The sequence below is a fragment of the Sardina pilchardus genome, chromosome 12 (genome assembly GCF_963854185.1).
Source record: "Sardina pilchardus chromosome 12, fSarPil1.1, whole genome shotgun sequence".
In the NCBI taxonomy this organism is placed as follows: Eukaryota; Metazoa; Chordata; class Actinopteri; order Clupeiformes; family Clupeidae; genus Sardina; species Sardina pilchardus.
Genome location: NC_085005.1, coordinates 2,226,873 through 2,254,150, shown reverse-complemented (window position 1 = coordinate 2,254,150; position 27,278 = coordinate 2,226,873). Strand labels below are relative to the sequence as shown.

The window sequence follows — 27,278 nt, the reverse complement described above, 5'->3', positions numbered from 1 at the left end:
TATTTCTTGGCGGAAGAAAGATTATAGAAAGATCATCTATTAATACACCGTTACATTGTCGTTGCTATGCCTTTGTTTCATGAAATCTTGCTAGATTGACGTAGTAACCGTTTTAGAAAAGCAATAAGCCACGTGGGTTATACTGGATAATCGAACAGCTATGGGGGTCCGCTTCGCGTCGTGCCTAACAACGCCCCTTAGCTGTTCGATTATAGAGTATAACCCACAAACCGAATGAAGCCTAATTATGTTCACATACGGTACTTCTTAAAGTGACAGGCACTCAATTAGACCTACACACCACCCCTGTAATATCATTAAAGACAAGTGTAATCAATATGAAGTATTCAAATTACTGAATATTTTAAGCTATATGTAATCATGCAGGTCCTAAAATGCTATAAATTGTTAACAAAATGTATACAAATTCTGAATTAAAAATATGAAATAGAAACTAGAGAAAGTAATTCCAGGGAATTTCGAGTGCAAGAAAATGCAAACATTTCTGCTCAGGACGCACAGGAAACAGTTGAACAGGATCTGTAGTCTTACGGCGTACTCACACTAGGCAATTCGTACCGTACCCGAGTACACTTGGCCCCTAAAGTCCGGTTCGTTTGACCAGTGTGATCACTTCGTTCCGTACCAGGGTATGGTACGCTAGTACGCTTGGAGGTGGTGGACTCTAGTACGGTACGCATGGAAGCACGACGTCATTAATGATGAAATAAACAATAACGTTCCAATTAACAATCGCACGTTGCATAAAGATTCTAGAACACAGCAACTCAATCGTACCCAAATACGGTTTGATTATATGCAGTGTGAGTGCAGACCAGGGACCAGAGGCAACCGTGCTCCAGTATGGTACGGGTGAAACGTACCTAGTGTGAGTGTGCCCTTATTAGAGCCAGATTGTATGCTTAAAGCCTGAGGGAGAGAGAGTTATAGCATAGGATTCTAATTGCCATTGTGATGTCATAATCACAATGTTAAGTCTATGGGGAAATTTTAATAGTTTTTATTTAATAGTTCAAAAAGTATAAAAGTTACAAAGTTGAAAACTACATAGCTGAAGTCACCTAAGTAAGACCTACGCAGCACAGTTTGAATGAAGTTTCTACGTTAAACGGTATACGCTATATCTATCTATATCTATTGGCTCACAGAATCCTGCAATTTGATTGGCTCCCAGAATCCTGCAATCTGATTGGCTGTTGGAATCCTGCAATTTGATTGGCTTCCAGCATCCTGCAATTTGATTGGCTTCCAGAACCCTGCAATCTGATTGGCCCCCAGAATCCTACAATCTGATTGGCTGTTGGAATCCTGCAATCTGATTGGCCCCCAGAATCCTGCAATTTGATTGGCTCCCAGAATCCGGCGATTTGATTGGCTCCCAGAATCCTGCGATCTGATTGGCTCCCAGAATCCTGCAATTTGATTGGCTCCCAAAATCCCGCAATCTGATTGGCTCCCAGAATCCCGCGATTTGATTGGCTCCCGGAATCCCGCGATTTGATTGGCTCCCAGAATCCTGCAATCTGATTGGCTGTTGGACTCCTGCAATCTGATTGGCTCCCGGAATCCTGCGATCTGATTGGCTCCCAGAATCCTGCAATCTGATTGGCTGTTGGAATCCTGCAATCTGATTGGCTCCCGGAATCCTGCGATCTGATTGGCTCCCAGAATCCTGCGATTTGATTGGCTCCCAAAATCCCGCAATCTGATTGGCTCCCAGAATCCCGCGATTTGATTGGCTCCCGGAATCCTGCAATCTGATTGGCTCACAGAATCCTGCAATCTGATTGGCTGTTGGAATCCTGCGATCTGATTGGCCCCCAGAATCCTGCAATTTGATTGGCTCCCAGAGTCCTGCAATCTGATTGGCTGTTGGAATCCTGCAATCTGATTGGCTCCTAGAATCCTGCAATCTGATTGGCTGTTGGAATCCTGCAATCTGATTGGCCCCAGAATCCTGCAATCTGATTGGCTGTTGGAATCCTGCAATCTGATTGGCTGTTGGAATCCTGCAATCTGATTGGCTGTTGGAATCCTGCAATTTGATTGGCTCCCAAAATCCTGCAATCTGATTGGTTGTTGGAATCCTTCAGTCTGATTGGCTCCCAGAATCCTGCAATTTGATTGGCTCCCAGAATCCTGCAATCTGATTGGCTCCCAGAATCCGGCAATTTGATTGGCTCCCAAAATCCTGCAATCTGATTGGCTCCCAAAATCCTGCGATTTGATTGGCTCCCGGAATCCTGCAATCTGATTGGCTGTTGGAATCCTGCAATCTGATTGGCTCCCAGCATCCTGCAATGAACTGTTTATGTGTGCTAAATTATAGCTCAGAACTCAGGTTTCAGTCTTTCGGAATTAACCCTCATAAACAACCCTGTTGTGTCAAATGGGCTTTGGTTAGCCTCAGACGAGGCTGCGCAGCTAATGCTAGTCATAGCTATGCTAGTTAGCCAAGGACTAGCGTACCATGCCCGTGAAGTAGCTGGTTGTTGGTATCCAACATGGCGGCACAATGTTAAGTCTATGGAGAAATTTGTAATAGTTTTCAATCCATAGTTCAAAAAGTGTAAAAGTTACAAAGTTGAAAAATACATAGCTGAAGTCACAAAAGTAAGATCTATGCGACACAGTTTGAATGAAGTTTCTACGTTAAACGGTTGAGGCTGAATTAGACGCACAAATTCGTTAGAAGAAAAATAATAAGAAGATATCGGATAACAGTAGAGTGCATTTTCATGCAGTCTAACAAGACAAGCCATGTGTGGAAGAGACTAGGATTGCCACTGCTGTGAATGATCTGTATCCTGCTTAAGGCAATAAGGTTTTCAAGGAAATGTCATAGTGCTCCTAATTTTATTTCTGTGCTCCTAAATGTTTTCATTAAGGAGCACCTGTGCTGCTGCTAGTGAAAAAGCTAAGCGTACAGCCCTGCTTTAGCCTGCACTATGCCTAAAACACCCATAGTATAGTCTGTCTCTCTTAAACATTCCTCATTCTTATCCAGACATTTGACCAAAAGCATTTGAAAACAAAACTCACAGCCATAGATTATTTTGAGAATGATGACTTTCTCTTCAGCATTGTCCTAACTGTTAAAACGAGACAGATATGACGGCATTGCAATAATGTTTACAGAAAAACACTGTAACACCATGTCCTAATAATATCCGGGCAAGCAAATAGCCGAGAAACGTGAGCAACAGAAACAAAATAGAAAGGGGGAGTCTCAGAATGTCACTTTGCATCGCTCTGCTCACATTGATGCAGTCAGGACACTCCAATTGAAAACAATGTAGGCTAATTATCGCTAATGTTTGCTCGCATCACATCCTGTTAGAACACACTGTAAGGTTGGCTGCAAAGATTATGCAGACTGTTACGATTGATTGACACACGCACACACATTATCAAAATCATACACTGGACACTTTAGGCTAAAGCCTTTCTATATGGGTTTAGTTAATGATGGGCTACCACACCACAATTTCTGCTCTGTGTGCTAGTTGAATAACACCTTCCCGGATTAAATGTCCATACTGGTTGACGAAGGCATGTGAACAGTTTCTAAAATCAGAGTAGCTTTGTTAGTATAGCTTCGTTGAAAGTTTTTTTTTTTTTATCACACTCTCTTGGGGGTAGTCTCCTGAGCATTTGCTTTTCTGTTCAGTAAGATAACATAAACACTGCGATATAACATTATAGTCATTGAAATAGTTACTTGCCTAAATGTACCAATCCAAAGTAGGCTAGATCAGAGGTTCCTAAACCTAAGGTTGCTGATGTCTGAAAATCTTTTGCGGCCCATCCCATTTATTCACAGCTTTGAGACGAGACTAAGATAACGTATTTCCATATAATTTATTTAATGACATTTGAACAATTACGCATGCACCATAAAGCCATAAACTAAGCCTATTACAATCACCACTCCATGATAAGACACTTACAGTAAGTGTACCCATGATCTGTCAATGACAACCGGATCAAATATGTTCCAGATCAACATCAAATGAAAGTCAATTTGAAGAATAAGCTTATATTTAATTTAATTTCAATATATCTAGCTATTTAATCATTTGTTTTCTCAGTATTTCAACCTTAATTACAAAATGTAAAAAAAAGATAATAACGTTAATGGGGACTACCTGATGGCCCATCTGATACATCTTGACGCCACACACACGTGATGCACTTGGCTAGATCATGGCTCCAGAGTGCTTGCATTTGAGATGCTCACCCCCGTCTGCTGTGAAAAAACAGCGCTGCTTTATGGAGTCTGAATTGTTTTGCTTTATTTCACTAAAATGCTACCACACGTTTGAAAGTATTGACCTCACCATCACTTCACCCTGCCTCTCTCTGTTGTGCCATCATTCATACATTATTGAACAATTAATTTCTGTGTCAACAAATTTTCATAATTTACTTTGTTGACTAATCGTTGCAGCCCCTATCGGTTATCAGTAAAACAGTGCATGATGAACACCCCTAACATAAACAATGACAGGAATTCACTGGCTCATTCTTCTTTTCTTATACTTCAAATGGGTGCCGTAGATGGTCAGAGGGGGGATCTAAAAGGAAAGAAACACGCACACACACGGAGGAAACACTTTTTATAGATCATAGATGTTTTCTCATGCTGTATTGTTATCACCTGTTGTGTGATTGTTGTGTATATGTTTTGATCTTGGGTACTGTGTTGTATCAGCTTTTGTAATCATATTTCTTGTGTTTCCCTTGATATTTAAGACCAGCTCTCCAGACTTCACATGATTCTCAAACCATTCATGCTTCGACGAATCAAGAAGGATGTGGAAAATGAGTTGTCGGATAAGGTAATCCATAGGGATTCACCAATATCAATACCAGCATTGGATAACAAGCCGATACTATGCTCATTTACTCATACTCATAAACATGTTCTGGTACCTTGGGCCAAGGCTACTTAATTACACTGTTTATACTAAAGCATAGTAGCGTAGCTGCTACCTTGACACCGCTGACTTCACCACACATAAAACTAGCCAGATTTATGGATCTGCGTTGCCTATTACCCTCACACAAATGGTACTCTTTTGCGACTATAATTTAGGCTAGCCTGCAAGAAGTTTACACTTTGTTTCTCCCATCTCAAGGCAAACTGAGGGAATGATGCACAGCCATTCAAAAACATGACATGGTTTTCTAAAGATACAAAACATGGTTTTCTAAAGATACAAAGCTTAATGCTAATCGGTGAAGTGTCCCTTTAATGCACATTGCCAGGATGAGGGTCTAAATTGTTTCAAACTTTTATATTTTCAGATTGAGATCCTGACATATTGCCAGCTAACCAGTAGACAGCGTCTCCTGTACCAAGCTCTCAAGAATAAGATCTCCATAGAAGACCTGCTGCAGTCATCTATGGGATCCTCTCAGCAGGCTCACAACACTACTAGCAGCCTCATGAATCTTGTCATGCAGTTCAGGAAGGTGGGGAAACTACTGCTGGGCTTTTGAGCTTGGTTTTCCGTTTGTAATCATCAGTCGATTACAATTCTGTTGTTGTGGCAAGTTGTTTTATTTGTTTTATTTTTTCTTCTCTTAAAGGTGTGTAATCATCCAGACCTGTTTGAGAGGCAAGAGACACGCTCACCTTTTCACATGACTCTCAAACCTTTCCGAATTTCTAAGTTCATGTACCGACAAGGCCTTCTACAGACAACAAACCAGAACAGGATTAAGTAAGTGGTAAATTAATACATCCTCTACATATCCTAGAAGAATAGAATATGAATATGTGTTGAGGTGGTAGTTGACATTGAAGTTAAACATATTCCTGCCTAATTTCTGTGTTTGTCTCAACCATAGGTTGCTTCAGGTTTTGCTTTCTCCATTCTCTCCACATTACATTCAGCAGTCCCTGTTTCACAGAAATAGTGAGTATACATAACTGCCTTCATCAACCCTGTACAAACTCTTACATTTTGCTATGCTTTCTTGTTCACGTGCTGGTTAAAGAATGCTGTTTATATTGGTCGTATTTTGTTTATGTTTGTTAAAATTGTGCCCTGCTACCGAGTTTGAACAGCAGTTCATTAAGTGTCCTGCTGTTACTTGATGGAACCATGGTTCTCTGATAACATGAGTGAGTTATTTCACTATGGGGAGCATCTCTGGTGTGACCGACCAAGGAAGTGCTCTGGGGGTATAAGCCCTGTGTCACCCTGTATAATATATAGCTGCACAGCCTTCTCTTGTTGACCCTCCAACTCTTGGTTCTGTTAAACTGTCCAAATATAGACAGTCAAGGCTCTGTCACCAGGCATAGGACTGCTTACTCTGGTTTACGTCTGAGCTCTGAGTACTTCTGTGGTCGGTCATGCCAGAGACACTCCCCAGTCAGATACAGAGCAAATGTTTGAAAGAAACCTAAATTGTCATCTTATAAATTGGATTTTATAAACTACATCTTCACAATTTTTGTGAAGATTTGAATGCCCCTTCTACCAGTCTTATTATCTTTAAGTTATGTTTGATACACATACAGTATGTAGTATGTACAAACACACCCACACATGCCTAGAAGTTGTGAGATGGGTCTCAGAATAGTAGCCTACTAAAGACCAGAGTAAAAATAAATACATCTCTGACTACCTAAAACCAGTTTCAATTAAGAAGCTGTGTTATTGATGCATTCAAAAATACCCCTCTAGTCGACTTTGTGAGCCTGTACAAACATGCATTTAGTTCCTCAAAATGTGTAAATTCATGCACAAGTACAAACTCGTTTTTTTGTTTGTTTGCATTTTCAAATAATAATTATTATTTTTCTCATAGCATACAAATGTTAACCAGCATGCCTTTGTTACAGCATCTGTTTGCCAACATAGGTCTTTACAATTGTATTAGCTTTGAGTCAAATTGGCACTCCACTGTATTTGCTTATGGCATGTGTTCCTCTCTCTGCTTAGGTGACGATGAGCGAAGTTGCTTTTCGTTCCTGCGTTTCATCGATGTCTCCCCATCTGAGATGTCCAGCATCATGCTGCAGGGCAGTCTAATTCGGTGGGTGACTTTCTCTCTGAGTGTTTTGAGGGTTGCATTGTGTAAATATTTTGAGTGTTTCATATATATTGTCTTTTGAGTCAATCTGTGTTAAATCAGATAGAAGCCAGGAAAGTGGTTGGAACAGGTGTGACATTTGCACTTTGTACACTAAGAGCCTATTTTGGCAATCAGAAATGGATGGACGGAAGTGCAAAACTTAAGGACGTGTCCAGTCCACATTCACCGTGATTTTGTGATCATTGGGCACATTGTTCAAAAGGGTTATTCTTCTGTTTCTTAATCAGTCATGGATGTGTTTTGGGCATAACGTCCTTCAAACCAATGAGAGTGACATCTGTTGTTCCTTAGAGGACTATTGACGCAAAATGCGTCTAAATATCGCACCCATTATAGTGTGACAGAGCAGAAGTGGGGCTTTAAGTATCTGTATGATCAAGAGTTCACATTAAAAAAACAATCATGAAATGAAATCAAATTCCATCATATTTACAGTCTATACCACTCTACATTAGTACAAAAGTTGTAGAGAATTGTCATAGTGCACACTCAGGCTACTGTGCATGCTGATGTCAAGTCAGGTCAGATCAGTTCATATCACAGATGTGGAGGGCTGAAACAGAGAAGACTGATCACATTTTTCATCACTAAATAAAAAATGACATTTATTTCTGTAAGGCACACATCACATATCTCTGTACAGGCCCAGAGTCTCCCTTCCACCATGGCTCTTATATTGCTAGATTCAGGACAGGACTATACATTGACCCACTTCCACATATTTACATGTTCCTGGTAGCTACTCCATATGAAATTTCAATTCTGGCCTCAACGAATGTCCTACAGCTCCATAGTAGATATTTTACAACACTCCATGCTCGGTCAGCCTGCTTTTTCCTCTTTCCATGTTCCGACAACGGTGTATTAGCTTTCTGCCTCTTTTCGCTGGCTCTACCATGACTAATGTGTGAGAAACTCCATCGCTACCTTGTTGTAGCCGGTGCCTAGATGTAAAGCAATTCGTTATATTCGTTGATATAGACAGTGTTTGGACCTTATCTGATTTGACCCTTATGTCTTCTCACTCTCAACAGATGGTTAGCGATAGCTCTGTCGCTGAAATACTCCTACCGGCTCTACATGCGACGACTGTGGGCCATGGAGAACCAGGATCAGAATGAGAAGCTTAACACAAAAGATATGATACTGTGGCTCAACACACCAACCTCTTTCCCAAGCACACATTATAGTCCTGTCCTTCAGGTAAGCCTCATCTTGTTACTCTGAGCACATTCTTTATAGATGGCCACACAGCCCCCCAAAATATTCAACACTTTAGACAAATTCTGGAAATGCTGTCTCCTTTTTAATAGTTCATCTTTATTCCATGAATTTAGGATTTGGTGTTCACCAGGCATCAGCAAGGGTTGTTGACACCTGTGGATGTACCTGGCCTTAGGGAACTTTCTTCAACTCCTGCTCTAAGTCCATGCCAGCCGTATGAATTACCTAAATTTCTCCTTGCTGTTGTGCCAAGGGTATGTACATGAGTCTGCAGCTTATATTCAATTATGTTTATGCCTTAAGGCATTACATTTGAACTTAACACCTTTCCTGTGATTATTTGAAATCACTCCCATTGATGAAAGTAGTCTGTTACAGTAAGTTGGATAGTTCCATTATGGAAGTCAACTGGAAGCCAGACATTTTTAGCTTCCTGTGTTCCCAAAAATAAATCCCTGTGGGAAAATAGAAGAGGTTTATGCAAAGTGTTTTGTCTGTTGCGATGTTGCTACCAAAACACCAAAGCAGAAATTGAAGCTTTGACTGTAGGAGCATTAATCTTGTTCCCCCCTTCTTAGGTGACAGCGCCTCCAATGGAGCGCTACTGTGATGACCGCAGTGCTGAGTATGAAGGGCGTCTAATGCGGGCTGGAAGTTGTCAAACTGCTAAGCAATGCATTCTGTATGGATCACCAGAGCTAGCCTCTTCCTGGGCTTCTCGATCCCAGGTCTTCCATACAGAATATCTTGGTGGAGTGATGGCACAATACCCCAGACATGGATGGTCTTTCATTAGGATACCAGGTATGGAGGGATATTGGCTGTTATTGTGAAAAAAAAATGCATGTATTTGTTGGGGCTGCACGTTTTGGGGAAAATACTGTTCCTACAATGGCCATAAAAGCAATTACATTGGATGAAGTTCCAGTTGCTACAGTTCTGCTCCAATTTAAAACATTTTCTTTTCAAACATTTGTTTTTAGACAAAGAGACTCTAATTACACACAGTGGCAAGTTACATACCTTGGATAAGTTGCTCAGCAAGCTGAAGGCTCAAGGACATCGCATTCTCATATACTCTCAGATGACTCGAATGATTGACTTGCTGGAGGTGAGTATCAGAGCCAAAAGAAGGACTTAAGTCCAAAACAGTACTGTCTCCCAGATCTATAGTCTAGAACACTGAAAGAACCCCACTGGTGTATACTGCTGTCATACAGCCAGTCTTTTATTCTAATAATGACAATAATAAAAAATAATGAGGATTAGAAGAAGAAACATTAAAAAAATAAAATCATGGTCAATTACAGCAACCATAGCCATGGCCGTAGAAGCACCATTTTTAAGAAATCAGTGTAAAAATCATTCAATATCTGTTTGATTTGCTTAACATAAAAACTGCATGAGAAGACTGTAGAGATTAACACACGTTAATGGAATACTCTTGATGTTAAACTAACACTGAAGTTATGCAGCAGAAGCAGCAGCATTTCAATACAATCAGTACACACCCAGGAAGGTACATTTTGAGCCGAACATCAGTTAAGGAAGCGATAATGTATAATGCTGGTACCCTGAAGGTACTTATTTTCCCAATAATGACCTGTTCTATATATTATCCCGCTTATTATACGGCTACTTGCCAAAACGAGAAAAGAAACTTAAGACAATGGCCCTCATTTATGAAACATGCGTACGACCAAAAACAGGCGTAAAACAGGGGTACGCTTGTTTCCACGCAAAGTATGGCATTTATCAATGTGAACGTGATCGGTGCTATACGCTCAAATCTCACGTCTAGTCGCGTACGCAAGTTTTTCAGGCAGCATAGCACTGTGCAGCAGTAAATCGCCGGTGGATTACAAAGTTGATGAGTTGAATTTATGGACTATCTCGGACATAACACCTTTCCTGTACATGTGCAGCCTATTTGCTGTAATGTAGCATATTGTATTGACACATTTGATGGCTTAGAAAAACCATAGGAGATGATTATACTTTCTCTTTGGCAAACGCAACATTTATGAATTATATATTTTAAATTATTTTCAAAGGGCAAATTTCAGTGTCGTATGGCTTTGTAATGAATGTATTTATAGTATGATGCGTTCTCTCTGCGAAAATAAAGTCTGTTGCGCTTAAATCGCTCTAGTTTCCCGCCTTCCTTGATGACAGCTTCTAGCTGTCAAAATTAACAAGGTTCAGCTGGACGTCACTGTGGCTCGAGATCACTAATGATCTCTTTTGGACGTATAATGCACCTTCATGTCGTAAATTCTAGGGGGTGATATTTAAATTACGCTTGTTTCCAGCCGCGACATTTATCAACACATGTTTATTCTTACGCTAGAATTGGAGTGATACGAAAGTTTGATGAATCACACGTGAGCCTCGTCGTAAGATGGTTTCTGCGCTCAGATATACGCTGGTTTCTACGCTCGGTTGATAAATGAGGGCCAATGTCTCTTTGGCAATTACTTAGCTACCGTTTCGTGGCTTCCACTAACAAAATAAACAGTTTGCCACACAGATAGAACGTGACTGTTTCAGATGTTGTGGCAACGTTACTAGCTGTCTTTCACTTTCAACGAAATTCCATTGCGGAATGATATGAAAGACCATCACCTACAGTGTCACCATCACCTACAGTGTCAATGAAGAGTATTTAGAAACATTATACCATGTTGTACCCTGTTGTATATTGTACCATATATTTATTTTCATCCTGTCAGGAGTATATGGTTTACCGGAAGCACACATACATGCGTCTGGATGGTTCATCCAAGATTTCAGAACGACGAGATATGGTTGCTGACTTTCAAAGCAGGTGCGTACTCTGTAGTTGTCCATCTGTGGTTTAAAGGCTGACTCCTGAGTTAGATAATGTTTTAGCTCAACAGCCAATTAAATTACACTCTTTCCTTCCGTGCTTCTGAGGCAAGGTATTAATTGACTGGAGTCCCTGAGTCCCTGAGGCCTTTGACCACACTCTGAACTGAATGGAAAGCTAGGGGACCTTGAGGCGGAGTTTATTGAATTTGACAAAAAATATGTTAAGAATTATTAGAATTATGGACTGTACCTTTGATTTACAGTGCCCTCCATAAGCATTTGAACACACATACTGTACCCTTCACTTCACCTAAAGATTGGTATGGTGTTTTTTTCAGTTAGCCTATTAGGTGGTTTGATTTGCATTTAGCTCAATGAGCATGAAACCAGCTAATAAGCTAACTGAAAAAAACACCATGCCAATCTCTAGGGATGGTGAAGGGTATGTGATGATGTGGGATTATTTTAATTCCAAAGGTCAAGGGAACTTTATTAGGGTGCATAGTATCATACAGTATCCTGGATCCATGAAATAAGTGGCCTCTAAAAATAAAAATCTGCCTGCCTCTATGGGAATTGAGGGGCCCCAATACTTATGACCCCTGTATTTCTAAGGAAAACGTTTATTTATTACGATACATTATTCATTCTCAAAGAAAATTGGGGTCCTTAAGGGATGGATATTTTCTCATTTTTTAAATCAATTTCCAAAAGATGATGTTATATACCTCTTTTTAGTCAACTTTAGCATGTGTTCAAATACTTATGGAGGGCACTGTATAAAATAAGTAAAAACACCAGGTGATAAGATCACTCATTTTAAGGTGGCTGACTTGCTGTCTCCTTAACTCTTCCTCACTGCAACCCTTTATTCTGACGATTCTATGTTTCTGATGACTTCTTCCTCTTTTGTCTCTCCAATAGGACGGATATTTTTGTCTTTCTCCTTAGCACAAGAGCAGGAGGTCTAGGCATTAACCTCACAGCAGCTGATACAGTAAGTTTGAGCCTGTACAGACCCTCTGTTTGTGTCTCTAGCGTAATTACATTTTGAATCGATATTTTTGCTCATATTGTCTTCAAAGTGTCTATGTTTTATAACTACCATTCAAAAAATGTAAGCCAGATATCTCTTTTCTTACCTGAGATATGCCCATTCAATTTTGAACTCACACGACATTGCACACAGTCATTTCCTATGTATTAGCCACATTGTGTATAAGCCGCAGGACGGTGTTGTATGCAAGTGAAAAGAAACTAAAACATAATAATATATTAATATTAACTGCCCCTGCGTATAAACCTTATAGCTGAAGACATTTAGCAAAATCAATGTATAAGCCACTGCTAATAGTTAAGGCCCCATTGAGGCACCTATCCCAATTTTTGTCTCCAATGAGCCAAGGAATCGTCCTCTTAACATTTTATGATTTTGTCTGGTCTAACTCAATCCCTTCAAAGTATTTAAAGCAACACTAAAGCACTTTTCCTCTGTCACACGAACAATATTTGTTTGTCTAGCAAATAACGATGTCCACAGACAAGGTAGAGTATGTTGCATGATTTTATGAAAGTATGATATATTGCGACATTGAAGTAAGTCAAATTTGTAGTTTCTTATGTCTCATTCCATTGTACTATGGAACCGCTACCCGATCTGGTAAACTTACATAGTGCGGTTATAGCCAATAGAGCGCCGCAAAGCAAATGCAGAAGTGCCGTTCACCTAGCCTGACGAGCCAGACCCACATCAAGATGTAGGGTCTGGACACTCAGCGTAGACAGGGCTCAATCGGAGGGGTGGGATAAACAGTTGTCTTTCAAATTCCCTCCCCGCAATAGGATAACGCTAATCGAATCATCTTCTTGTTTTCAAGTAGCAGGATGCGTAACCTTCCCTCTCCACACAATAGGATAAATTACATTTGCTGCCGCTAGGGGCGTCTAGATTTCTAGGCTACCGTTCACCCAGTTACTAGTTGATTAAGCACTGAAATGATTTGGGGAACATTATTTTAAGGTACAAAAAACTCTTTGCTGTTGCTTTAAAGGGACACTTCAGCGATTAGCATTAAGCTTTGTATCTTTAGAAAACCAGTCATGTTTTTGAATGGTCGTGCATCATTCCCTCAGTTTGCCTTGAGATGGAAGAAATATGGATTTCAATGAAACCCATGAATAGGACTTCCTGCTTGCAATTACGATTTTTACAAGTCCAACATTGAAATCCGTATTTCTCCCATCTCAAGGCAAAGCTAAGCTAAGCTACTACATAACAGATCTTCCTCACAATAATTATTAGCTCTTAATGAGTCTTTTTTTTTTGTCTCTCCAGGTGATATTTTACGATAGTGACTGGAATCCCACTGTGGACCAACAGGCTATGGACCGGGCTCACCGGCTTGGTCAGACTAAGCAGGTCACTGTATATCGCCTTATTTGCAAAGGCACCATTGAGGAGCGCATCTTACAGAGAGCCAAAGAGAAGAGTGAGGTAAGCAAAGTTACAAAATTGTCCATTTGCCCATTGAAATCAAAATGTAAAACACATACCAGGGGGTCATCTTGGGATCATCTTGGGATCATCTTTTGACCATATTTGCTTGACTTAGAACAATCTAACATTCCCTGAGACCTTGAGTGAGCACTTTAGCACCTGTCATGTCCACATAATTGTTACAACTGCTATTTTTAATGTTGCTAAAAAAATAAACTGTTTTTCTGTCACTCCTCCAATGTTGCCGCATAATAATCAGCTGGTCTCCCTCATTATCAGCATGGACATGCAACTTCAGACCGTCTTACTGGGCCATAGTCAAACATGTGAATGTATTTCAGAAGTAGATACACTTAAACATTTCTGAACATTTTCTCAATTAAATATAAAATGACATTTCTTGTCACAACCAAAGATCTAGGTTCTCTTTGCCCATAAAAGGCTTATTTCACTCATTGTTTTGCTAAATTTGGTCATATCTCATATCTTACCAGAAAATAGTCACAGCAGTATAATCTTGCTTAAGTATCTAGTAGTATTTTTTGTATACAGCCTTAACAATTTGTAAAAAACATCAACAGCTCATACGTTCACATTCAGGTTTAAATGGCACTTCTATTCTGAGTAAATATTCTTGGTGACTGTAATCAGGGCTGTACAGTGCGAGCAGGTCGTCGCAAATGCGACTCAAAATATATTAGTGCTAGTAGAAAAATAAAATGGGCGCACACGTGCGAGTACTGATTTCAACCCTTTCATTCGCATTTTGCTCGTATAGGAAAAAAGTCTCTGCACACTTGGATCCATGCAAAAAAGTGTCTTTTACTTATACCAAGCTTTCGGTCCTTAGACCTTCATCAGGGCATTGCACACCACATACAGAGCAGTACATTTAATAGCCTAACAAGGGTTCAATTAGTGCAATCAATCAAACGGGACACACCTGTCTGATTACTCATGACCTCTTGGGAGATGTAGTCCAGTAGACATATTTGTAGTCTGTCTAATACATGTCAGTGGCATACACTAGGTAACTGAGGTGATTTTGAATTAACAATATCCTCAAATGTGCAATTACAATAAACAAAATAAAAAAGTACAAAAACACAAATAAACAGAGTCATTTTGATACAACCAGGAGTGTAGAACTGCATAAACATCAGACATTTAGTCATCATACAATGCAGTTCATTCAGTTCCTAACAGTATTACAGTAACACACTCATATCAAAATCAGTATTTAAACCTTTTGGGTGGAGTGAATCCAAGGTGTGTATCCAAAACAATTCCCTCTGGCATAATTTTTTTATCAATGTCACCCCCTCTGGGCAGCTTCACTTGTTCGATACCCTGGAAGCGAAGGGAGGAGACAGTATGAGAATGTTCATTAAAATGACAGGCTACCGGGTAGTTGGGATCAGATCGTCTAATTGAGCTTTTGTGTTCGCTGATTCTTTGTTTTAAACAGCGTGTGGTTTTTCCCACATATATCTTATCACATGGGCACTTTAACATATAAATAAAATTTCTAGTGTTACATGTGATGAAGCCATTCGCATTTTGCTCCTAAAATGAATCCACACCAAGTGGATCAAAGTATAGTACAATTTTCGCACACCTGTATACAAATGTCAGAGTTGACAACTCTTACGCACCTGGCTGGACACTCACGCCTTCAGCATCAACCTCGCGCTCTCACACACACACACAAGAAATGTCACTCCAAATCCATTCTTCTTTTTCTTCAATCTGTTCATTCATCAGTTGGTGACTATGTAGCAATTACCGGTGAAACGGTAAACCATGATAAAAATGTTGACTATGAAAATTACCGTGTTCATTTCAAATATTATTATTATCATGGTTGATAAACACGGTGTGGAAACCGTGTGTTAAATTCCACCCAGCTTCACCCGAGCTCACGTACGGTACTTCTTAAAGTGACAGGCACTCAATTAGACCTACACAGCACCCCTGTAATATCATTAAAGACAAGCGTAATCAATATGAAGTATTCAAATTACTGAATATTTTACGCTATACACCGATTCGGTGAGCGATTTGGGTATGTCGCCATCTTGCGACGGCGCCATTGCTGCGGTGTGCGTTCTCATAGTTGTTGTATGCCAATAAATGCCGGTGACTGAGAGCAGTGACATTATAAATAAAGTTACTTGGTTTTACGTGATCAGACAGTGGCCCCCAGTTACTAACGAAGGTATCTTGAATTACTGATATTAATTCATGAATTACTATATTGAAATATTTGTAAACGGAAAGTAGTAGGGGATTTAACACTGCTGGCTACGTTGAACTGACTTGACCTTATAGCATGCTAACTACCATTTAATCATTATGTACAGCCCACAGTGATTAAAAAGTAATGTAATGATTAATGTTGGAATTAAATACTTGTTTCAGCAATAAGTATGAAATATTAAAATAGGATTCAGCAAGAAAATAGACTGTCGACACACAACACACAACATTCCCATAGGAATAAATGGAAACACTGGAAAAAAATAGCCTCCATAACATGACCTCCCCAAATCCAGAAAAATTTATTAAATAGAAATCGGACAACGTCGCTATCTTTGGTAAACTCTTATGTAGCTGTGGTGTAAATTATGTGACGAAATTCGAAGTCTAAATATACAGACTTTATGTTGAAAGTGTAACTGCGATTTACATAGGAATAATCCTCGTTGCCTCACGCACACCGCAGACAGGGCGACCGCTCTACTTCCTGTATTTCGCCTAATCGGTAATTATGCAGATCCTAAAATGCTATAAATTGTTAACAAAATGTATACAAATGTCATAGTGCTCCTAAATTTTTTCTGTGCTCCTAAATTTTTTCATGTAGGAGCACCTGTGCTCCTAGTTAAAAAGCTAAGCGTACAGCTCTGACTGTAATCCTTTCATTGAATTGCCTAGAATCTGTATCTTTCAGGAGGTTTTTGTCCCCTGAGCTGAAACTAATATATAGTAATAATAAAAATAATAATGTAAAAGAAATGCAAATTAAGTATAAGGGAAATATATGTGCTCAAAATTACAGTTCAATCACGCTGAGCCTTGAAAATTTGCTTTTGCAAGCCTGTGAAATATCCACTGCTTGCTTTCAGTGAAAGCTCGAGTTTGACATCAGTCAGATTTTACACTGTAATGGTATTGTCAATCAAATTATGTCAGTACTCTCATAATTTTGAAATGATGTTATGCTTATCTAAACACCTCAATTGTGGTTCCTTTGCTTTAGATCCAGAGAATGGTGATATCTGGAGGAAACTTCAAGCCAGATACACTCAAGCCTAAAGAGGTGGTCGGCCTACTTCTGGATGATGAGGAACTGGAAAAAAAGTGTGAGTTCACATTCTCTCTTATTAACGGCAACTTACAACTTTATTGTTAAACTGCGTTTTCAGTGGACTAAGGCCCAGGTATATGGCCCAGGTCGACCCACTAAAATCTGGGGGTTCACTGCTTTCACCACAATCATTCACTGGGCAATAACGTGCTAACAAATGTTCTCTGAACGTTTCTTGGATTATGGGTCAACGTAAAAGACACAATTTCCCACTAACTAGCGAGCGGCTAGCAAGCGTTGGAATCTGTGCCATAGCACAGACCATGCATGGTTTGCTCACTATTTAGCAGACAGACATATTATTTCCAAATTCAGGACCACTAGTCAGAAAGCTCCATCCTTCCACAGGTTTCACTACTGTGGCCACTTCTGATCATCATCTACCTCCTTCCCCTTGGTAACATCCTCAGGCACTATGACATCCACCTTCACTCCTATGCTGATGACACACATGTAGCTCTATGTGTCTGCCAAACGCACTACCACTCTCCCAATACCTTCATTGCTTGTCTTCATTTCATTCAGACATGGATGTCTAAGAAATTACCTGACTCTAAAAGACTCTAATATTCGGAGTTTGAGCGCATCCGCTTTTCAGATCTAAGAAATTACCTGAAAATTAACAGTAAGAAAACTGAGCTGCTACCGTACTCATTGGCACCACATTTACACTTGCATAAACAGTATCTCCTCAATCTCCTTTGATGAAACCACCATACCTGTTTCCAAACAGGTGAAAAGCCTTGGTGTTATACTGGACAGTATAACCTTTCATTTTCCAACCACATCAATAATGTCTGTCGGGCTGCGTTTTTTCACCTCATGAACATCTCCAGACTGCGCCCTGCACTCACACAAATCATTCAAAACTCTGCAGCATGGATTATCACCCGCACAAAGTCCTCCCGACACGTTACACCTCTCCTGATAGAGCTACCTGTACACTCGTTCATTGTCTCTCAACGGATCAACTTTAAAGTCCTGTTTAAAGTCCATGACATTTATAGCCCTTCATAACCTTTGCCCTCCATATGTCCCAGAACTCCTACAGACTTCTACGCCCTCCTGTTCACTACATGCATCTACAGCAGCATTATTATTGACAGTACTAAACAGCACAATGCACAATGGGAGCAAAGGCCTTTTCCTGTGCCACTGCTGCACTCACTCCCCTCACACATCAGCACTCTGCACTCCATCTCATAATACAAAACAGCTCTTAAAACCTTTTTTAAATGGCTTATGGACTTTAATGTGCCTTTTACTACCACTCTTTTTTTTTTATTTAAAAAATATATATATTATTTTTCACTGTGTTTACTCTGGAAAGCAACCATTGGTGCTTGGACCAAATAGTATCAAATAGAACAAATGTGTCATTATTATTATTTATTATTACATTATTATTATTATTATTACTGGACCTCTCTGAAGTTTAATTGAATACCTGGTATAGATATATGAGGTGAAAATTCCGTGTAACGTGGTTTATTGTTGCTGATTTTAAGGTTGCTGATTTTCTCCCTCTTATGTTGTTTAGTGCGTCTGAGGCAAGAAGAGAAGCGACAACAGGAAGAGAGCAGTAAAGTAAAGGACCGCAAACGGAAACGGGAAAAATATGCTGAGAGGGTATGCTTTTGTAGTTCTGCTTTTGAACAAACACCTCAGAATCGGGACTAAATACCCATAGTGTTACTAGGGGTGTGCATCTGGTTCATTATCATCATTATCAAGCGCCATACTGTATCTGTAGCGTCTGGTCTTTCCGATGCAGTTTCCCAGGGCCTAGCAGTTAGTCTCTAGTTACACAATGCAAAGACAGCTTGGTGGTAATGGAACTCAGATGAGACTCAAAACGCATTTGCATTTCCAGAAATTGCCATTTGACTTTGAACTCCACACTATAATAACATCATCTCTGGGGTCTTAACATGTAAATCAGTTAGTCTGACCATGGATTAAATGTATTTCCCGAGATTGTCAGATCATCTAAAATCAAAAATAGTGAGCACGGCTATGCATTGAAGTTTTTCTATAGTGATGGCAACACTCACTCAGGGTTGAATTATTGGGTTAACACACTACCATTAGTTTCGGTTGGCCCTGGGGAGTTGACCGCTGTGAAACTTTTGTAGCAAAAAGTTTGCACGCAAACTGATTTTGTGGAACAACACTCATGCCAACACCCGCTAGTGCACTGATTTTTGAAGGGGGTGTGTTGTGCGCTCCAGGTTTCAAAGCTGCTCTCCCGGTCATAGAACCTGTCCATAGTACTGGAGGCTGTCACTGCACCACCATGTGAACCTTTGACAGATGTGGAAGACATTACCAATACAAATAGCATTGTTGTTGGTCCTGATTAATAAACCATGTCAGTGCTCTTTCTGTGGACTCCTACAGTCTACGCCTGACGACTCTACGGCATTACAGCGTTACAACATAACCCGACTTTTATGGCTAAAGTTCTACAACCTTGCACTCCTCTGGAGCTCATTGCATTTCAGCCTCCTCCATTTACGTCTCCTGTTTTTTTTGTCTAATCTTCATAATCTCACTCTCTCGATTGCCCCTTGGCAAATTTCTCCACCCAGGAGACATTAAAGGCTCATCTTATCTTAGCTTCATGGCCTGGGTATCACCCTGGGTTGTGGAGGTGACCTGTTCTGCTTATTCCAGCAAAGGCGTGGTGGCCCATGCTGGTTTATGTTAGCTCTGTGCCTGGCATAGCTTATTTTAATGATGTTCTGCATTCTCATTCTTCTGCTGTAATTGTTTTTGTTGTAAACGTTGCCTGACATTCAGAGGAAAAAGGAAGATGAGGTGGATGTCAAAAGGAGAAAGGAAGGAGTGAACCTCGTTATCCCCTGCGCTCCCTCAGCAGACAATTCCAATTTATCAGCAGACGGAGATGACTCCTTCATGAGCTTGGATATGGACTCAACAATGCCCAGCCCTTTTAGTGAGGTAAGGATGACTGGGGGTAATGTACAGTATAGAACAAAGCACATTGCATTGGAACCGATCACTTTTTAATATCCTCAAGTGTGCTTTAGTAGTCTGTATTCATTTTGAGACCACCACTAGTGAATCTAACCATATTATCAAATATTCCGTGGAGTTGAAAAAGATCAAGAATAAATAGACTGTAAAAAATATAGTTGTATTCTCAGTGATTGACATCACTCTCATTCCCCTCTGTTTCATATTGACACTGGTTTGGTGCCACACCTACCCCCAGTTTGAATGCATTGCTCTGTCTGTAGATCTCGTTGAGCAGTGAGTTGCAGCCAGGCTCCATTGCCCCAGATGAGAGCAGTAACGACATGCTGGTGATTGTGGATGAACCAGTGTCCTCTGCACCACAGTCCCGTGCCACAAATTCGCCTGCCTCAGTCACTGGCACAGAAAACACAAACGGTTTGTATCAAGCACATACATATTTGATGGCTATCTCAGTTCAGTTTCTTTAGAGATGTATATTATTATGAAGTTCCTGTACAATATTGTATATATACAAAAAAAATCCCAAGTCCATCCCTGAAAAACAACCATTATGCCATTATCCCTTTCCCAGCATGACTACACAGTACACAAAGTAAGGTCCAAAAAGATATGTTTAAGTGATTTGGGTATGAAAGACACCTTTTAGATGAACAGACATTGTTAGCCACCTTGTCTAACGTCAGTGCTTGAACCCACAAATGCTTTTCTGAATGGGCAAAGATTTCCAAAAGAGTGGAAGCACACAGAATTAGAATGGGATGTCATGCCAGTTGTCCCAATACTTTTCGTATTTGGTAGAATATACTGTAGTATTCAAAATGGTGTAAACCAATCTGTAAATGTGTCTAAGTGTGTGTTTTCGTGGGCTTAGAAACATGTTTGAGTGCCATAGCAATGATGAGAGCTGGATCATTATATGAACATAATTTGAAATTTACAAATGGGTTCTCCCCACTACTTTACAACCTACATTTTATCAGCTATATGTGAAAGGGTTTATGACAATGAATATGTATATGAATATGACGAAGGAACCGTGGTTCAAACAGGTCATTTGTGTGTGTCTCATCTTGAAACACTAAAAATTACAAAATTCTATTGACACATGAAGTGTTGTGTTGAGAGTGTTGTGGTGTTTTGGCTACATAATTCATTGTTTTGACTTCAAATAGTCTTTGACACTGTCATATGTTGGTTTGCAGGAGTTTCGTCTCAGGAGATGTCCACTTCAGGCAAGGGGAAAGGTGGCCGGAGTCGTGGACGGCCGAAAGGGTCAGGAGGGATTGGGAAATCCTCTGTGAAAGGCCGAGGACGCAAATCAACAGCTGGCAGTGCAGCAGCAATGGCAGGGGCTATGGCAGGAGCAGCAGCGGCTTCAGCAGCTGCATATGCTGCATATGGGTTCAGTGTGTCCAAAGGTGAGTTATACTCATGCAGAAAAACATATGAAGAGTTCCGAAGCAATAGCCTCTAAACGCCATCTCCGTCAAACATGAAATAATGATTGTGCGTGAATGCTCTACACATAAGTCTCACTTTTTTTCATAGTTTGGCTGGCCCTGCGATTTATAGTCAGGTGTGACTTATTATGAAATTGAACATGTTTTTTTTTTATAATTCCGAAATTGTAAACATTACCGTCTACAGATGTGAGATTGGAGCCCTAGACTTGTGATAACCAGAGCCATTATAGACCTATGTATACAGTGCCTATAGAAAGTCATCATACCCTTTTGAAATAGTTACTTTTTTTTGTCTTACAGCCTGAAATCAAAACCCATTTTAAAAACAATCTTTTTCAGTTTTATTCACAAATGTAGCTGTACAACATCAAAATAATGAAAAAAAAGTCAACAGTTCTGAAAATTAATAAAAAATGTAAAACTAGAATAACAGGGTTGGAAAAGTCATCATACCCCTGACTTAACAATTTGTATAGCTTCCTTTTGCTTTCATTACAGCCCTCAATCTGTTTGTATATGTCTATTATAGCTTTGCACGCCTAGATTGGGGAATATTTGCCCAATCTTCTGTGCAGAATTGTTTAAATTCAGTCAAATTCTGTAGGGAATGGCGATGGACTGCTCTCTTCAAGTCAATCCACAGATTTTCTATAGGATTTAAGTCAGGGCTCTGACTTTGCCACTCAAGGATATTCACCATCTTATCCTTAAGCCACTACTTTGTTCTTTTGGCAGTATGTTTAGGATCATTGCCGTGTTGGAAGGCAAATGACCTGCCCATATTCAGCTGTCTAGCAGAGGGACGCAGGTTTTCCTCAATCATTTGGGTGTACTTGGCAGCATCCATTTTCCCTCCTATCCTGACCAATTGCCCAGTCTCCACTGAAGAGAAACATCCCCACAACATAATGTTGCCCCCACCATGCTTCACACTCTTTTTTTAAAGGAGAATTCCAGCGATTTTACACATAGATCTCTACTTCTCGAGGTCACTGAGTACAGTTGGTGCAAAATAAACTAAAACAATCGGTTCTACTCAGCTCAAGTTGCTGCAGCCAACAGCTAGAGCTGCCAGGGAGATAGTGCTACACTCTGGGGGCATGATCATGAGCATTTAGTAAGTTGGTATGGAGAGCACCCTACTGTTTTCCTTGGCGATTTGTTTTGTAAATCTATTTTAACCTCTACTCTCCAGGTCTTACCTCATCAGGCCCTCTACCGCCCTCATTGACCAGGACTTCAGCCATGCCATGCACTCCTACAAGTAATGCCTCCTCTGTTGTAACCAAGACTGGCACAATTTCTCTTGGCCCACAGCATGCATCACACAGTAGCTCTCATATCCATCACAACTCTGCTAAGAAAGGCAAAGGGGCCAGTGGCTCATCTCAACAATAGGCAGAGCATGACGAAATGCAGTGGACTGCAACTAAAGTTACCTGTTAATATGATTCTTCAGATGTCTATATCTGAAAGTTGACTCAAATCTGTTCTTGGAAAAACTGTTTAGGGATTGTCGAAAACCAGATTCACTCTTCTCAGCAAAGCTTGTCCACTTGGGTGGGTGGACCCAAAAACACCAGCTCAACTCTGAGGGCTATATTTAGTATCACAACACCGCTGCTTATATTTCTGTATTGGTGTAAAATATTCAAAAATGTTCAGATATGCATGCAATGCAGGACCAATCAGGAGTCAAAAAGAGAATCAATGCGGAGCAATTTGGCATAAGAAGTGCACTACACAAAAAATTTAACATTAGGTTTTTATAGAATATGTTGAATATTTGGTTGATGTAAAATTAACACCAGCCCAAGATGTTTTAGAAAAGGGCTCAGTTGTACATGATCATAAAAACAGTTTTAAGGTGTCCCTATAGATCTGTTGTTTCTTTTTCCTCAGCCATTTAAATATTTATCCTTCTTTCAATGATCACTTACAACCTCTGGTGCATTCTGTTACTCATATTTCTTCCTGTTTCAATTCCGTTTCCAGTTCATGTTTCATACTTAAACTTATTTTAACTGAACTTTTGTCAGGTGTATTAAAAATGGAATGTCCTGTCTGTCTTCCCCATACATTTCCTGAATCAATACGTCAATGATACTCATTAAAGCCCTGAAAAAGACTTATTAGGAAAGACTGCTTTTACAGCCCTTCATTGTGAAGATAAAATGTGTTGTGATACCAGCATCAACTATTTAAGTACTAAACAACTGTTTCTGCAAATACAGAATTACAATTATTTTATAGGATTAAAAGAATTGCAGGAAAAAATGTTAATAGCTGCTTGATCAGTTATTTAACTGATTGTAATAACTTAAACTTGATGTACAATGTATGATATGTTTATTGTTTAAATTATGAATATAATTGCATTGAAACCATGTTTTTTTTTTAATGTGTGATCATTTTTCTGCGTCACCTTATCGTGTGTTATGTAAAAAATGTTAGATAACATGTTCTCTTTCAGTCCTCTTGCTTACCTCCGTTCACTGCCAGTATTTTTATGACTGTAAAAACTGCACCCCAGTCCTATTACTTTAAGAGATTTATGCCAGTGCGTTGCATTTTAAGTATGGCACTGGGTAGACAAGATTACACACTATTACCCCTACATTTGTAGGGGGGGGGGTTCTCTGTTGTTATTGCCGAAGTTTTTTTTTTATTAAAACCTTGGCTCAGACTTGTAATTTGATATTAAACTTGCCCATCTGAGACAACTAGGATGTTGAACTCTTGACTTAACTGTCCATTTGAATCTATGCAGATGGTAAAATACTGTACCATTTCCATGTTCAATATTCTTGTATTGGAATGGGAGGGCATCCTTCAGCAAGACTGAACGAAATACAATAGTCACAATCACTACACAATGATAATTCATGCCTTGATTTTTATTTTGGCTGCACACGTGTTTTAATGAGCAGAAGTTTCTTTTAAAAATAGCTCACAGGACCAGTTTTGACCAAGTTAAACATTCATCAGGTCCACACAACAGCAGTGCCATACACTTGCAGTGCTTAATGAATACATAACATCAAAGACTTCCCTTTACTTTCCTTTGTGAATCTCCAATGGAGATGCGCACACAGGGTGCATACAAGCACCAAGTCATATTACACAGACACACACTACACAGAATGGAGTGTTGAACAATTACAGCATGTAGGCTTACACAACAAGTACAGACTTTTAGGATGCCAATAATATAGGCACGAGGGTCAGGGCAGCTGCCTCTATAGAGAACAGATGGGTGTCCTCTACATCTGGACAGGTGGTCCTCATGAACTCAGCCAGGCGAAGCAGGTACTCAATGTTGTGCCCCGAGTTGCCTTTGCAAACAATTATCTGGGCTGCAATTTCCTCTGGACTTGCTGGTCCCAGGTACATTGGATTTTCAGGGGTGGCAATGTAAACCACAGCTGGAACAGGTGTTTGATTTTGGCCATGAGGGAAGAATTCAACCAACTTGGTAATGTACCCGCCCCTCACAGACTCCCTCATGTTCAGGTACTTCAGACACTCCTCCATTTGTGCGCCAATGACCTCAAAAGCCGTGCCCCATGTGCACGCCTAAAGAAAAAAACAAAATTAGATTAAACAAGAACAAATGTAACTTCTACTTCAATCAAAATTATTTCAGAGCGGACACGAATATTGTAATAATTGCCATCCTCATGCTATAATACAATACAGATATGGACATCTATAAGGTTTAATGGTGGCAGCATTACTACAAGGCACTCTATTCACAATTCCTGCTGTACATCTCGAAAGATTCACATTGCACCCTTTGCTCAAATGGAAACATAAAAGCTACTTACGTCATCATCTTCGATGAGCGTCACAACTCTTCCGGGCTGCGGGAACAGATAGGGGGAAAAGTCAGCGTCACACCCTCAATACTGCCAACGTGAACATTCAGATTGATTTATTTCGCTATCTATGGCTTAATTAAGCACATATCTGACAATTTACATACCATTTCATCGTCTCCTCGATGGAAGTTGTCCCCGTGCCAGAAACGTCTTTTGTAGCCCGTAATGTATCCGACATTGCTTTTTTTATACTTAAAGTCAGGCTTCCAGACTAACGAGCCATATCCGAAGATCCACAGGCTGTTTTTTCCCACTAAGATGTCTTGGGGTTTCATGGCGGATTATCTAGCTTTAGCGAGAGGTGACGGTTTCCGAGAAAAAAAAACACTAACAGAACACTGAAATAGCAGGTTAACTTGCCAGTGTTTGTTTCCTTCGATCGAGAAGGAGAGGTATTGGTTGGCTCACCGCAATACCGCGGACGGTATTAGAGCCCAACTGCTTAGCAGTTGTAAAGATGGAATAGTTTACGTTTTGCCTTGCACTGTGCATGCCGACGCTTATTGTTGCTCCATGCTGAATTAAAAAGACATATTTCCAACTGAATTTCAAGTCGAAACGAAATAAAAATGTCTGCAAACGATCCTAGTTCCTTTGTTCTCGTTCGCTAAACCAGCAACTGTAAAATGCCTATCAAAATAATCCGGCAACACCGCAGAAAGACAGTAGCTTCAAAGTCTTTCGGCCACGACTTCGTTCTTTTCCCGTAGTGAGGATGACTGAGAAGACACTGGCCGCTTATGACAACTTCAGTACCACACCCTTTTCTATTGCGCCAATTAGATTTCAGTAAGGCGGACCAGCCATACTATTTTGACGAATCATATTTGGTTGTAGTGTGACGTATGAAGTTCAAGCATTTCTGTCTTTCCATTGGCTTAGATTTCATGGAAAAAATAGCCTCGCACTTACCCGATTGGAGAATGGGTCTATTGTGGCCAATCAGCTCGTTTTGTTCCCGTCTCTGTCATACTGATTTGCATCTGATTATCTGCAGGTCTGGCTGATGCAACCATCTGCGGCATTTCATGCACAGTGAAACAACAGAAAAGATTACATCAGGCAGTGAAGGCCAAGCTTGTAGACTAAGCCCTATGTTACACAGCCGAGCATGTCTTCCTTGAATAATTAGTATTATTGAATTATTATTGATAGTTGTATTATTGAAGAAAATTGTTGGCCTATAATATGAAAATGTATCTTGCCCAGGTAGCAAAAGGTTATAGCCTGTGGGCCTACTTATGGTTGAATCAATGTTCTACTACTAACATTAACTTCACTGAATCAAGTCCTTCACATATAATCAGTTTGCAAATCTACAGGGTTTCAATGGTATTTCCACCCATTTAAATCATTGTTAACATTTTTGGAAAATCTATACAGCCAGGGTATGCAATTCAACTAATATGTGTCTTATTTACGACTATATACAAGCTACATATTACTCTCATCTGGCGTAATAATCAAGGCAACTTGCAAACGTACCATAGACGCAGTGATATCGTACGCAGCATCTGAAAATAGTCCCCATAGACAACAAGCAGTAGTAGTGCCAGTAGTTTGCAAGTTGCCTTGATTATTACGCCAGATGAGAGTGTAGTTCCATGTCAAATCAGCCTAGAAAAACGCCAGGTTTCATTTTCAGTTGGTCTTATTGCACTTTCTAACTTGAGAGGAGACATGTTTTAAATGGGAAAATTACCAGAAATCGTAGTCACTTTTAAACATGAAGCTAGCAGGCGAGAAGCTAATGGTCTAATCCGATTCAGTGATCTATGCTAGGCTGAAGCTAAAAGTTGTATCGCCAGACTCACAGAATGGCTGGATGAACGGGAACAAGGTAAATATCGATTGTTTTGCTCGAGGGGAGGTGG

The 27,278-nt window shown here is 40.0% G+C and overlaps 2 protein-coding genes across 4 annotated transcripts in view; one reads left to right on the top strand and one right to left on the bottom strand.

Moving 5' to 3' along the window:
- The window catches only part of ino80 (INO80 complex ATPase subunit), a 44,340-nt gene extending 20,094 nt beyond the window's left edge, over window positions 1-24,246 (top strand). For all 3 annotated transcript variants that reach the window (XM_062551654.1, XM_062551655.1, XM_062551657.1), the window contains exons 19-36: window positions 4,777-4,862; window positions 5,332-5,499; window positions 5,617-5,750; window positions 5,878-5,945; window positions 6,981-7,074; window positions 8,169-8,337; window positions 8,472-8,612; window positions 8,937-9,162; window positions 9,342-9,469; window positions 11,091-11,185; window positions 12,115-12,187; window positions 13,526-13,684; window positions 16,950-17,052; window positions 18,598-18,686; window positions 19,860-20,021; window positions 20,321-20,474; window positions 21,263-21,478; window positions 22,719-24,246. In XM_062551654.1, the coding sequence (XP_062407638.1) occupies window positions 4,777-4,862; window positions 5,332-5,499; window positions 5,617-5,750; window positions 5,878-5,945; window positions 6,981-7,074; window positions 8,169-8,337; window positions 8,472-8,612; window positions 8,937-9,162; window positions 9,342-9,469; window positions 11,091-11,185; window positions 12,115-12,187; window positions 13,526-13,684; window positions 16,950-17,052; window positions 18,598-18,686; window positions 19,860-20,021; window positions 20,321-20,474; window positions 21,263-21,478; window positions 22,719-22,921 (2,468 nt within the window). In that variant the 3' untranslated portion in view covers window positions 22,922-24,246. The remainder of the gene's footprint in view (window positions 1-4,776; window positions 4,863-5,331; window positions 5,500-5,616; window positions 5,751-5,877; window positions 5,946-6,980; window positions 7,075-8,168; window positions 8,338-8,471; window positions 8,613-8,936; window positions 9,163-9,341; window positions 9,470-11,090; window positions 11,186-12,114; window positions 12,188-13,525; window positions 13,685-16,949; window positions 17,053-18,597; window positions 18,687-19,859; window positions 20,022-20,320; window positions 20,475-21,262; window positions 21,479-22,718) is intronic.
- A 159-nt stretch (window positions 24,247-24,405) lies between these two features.
- LOC134098573 (glutathione-specific gamma-glutamylcyclotransferase 1-like) lies at window positions 24,406-26,130 on the bottom strand. The gene is made up of 3 exons (XM_062551653.1): window positions 25,509-26,130; window positions 25,351-25,386; window positions 24,406-25,099 (listed from the first exon to the last, which is right to left on the bottom strand). The coding sequence occupies exons 1-3, from the start codon at window positions 25,677-25,679 to the stop codon at window positions 24,719-24,721; spliced, it is 588 nt and encodes a 195-aa protein (XP_062407637.1). The 5' UTR covers window positions 25,680-26,130; the 3' UTR covers window positions 24,406-24,718.
- Window positions 26,131-27,278: the final 1,148 nt, after the last annotated feature.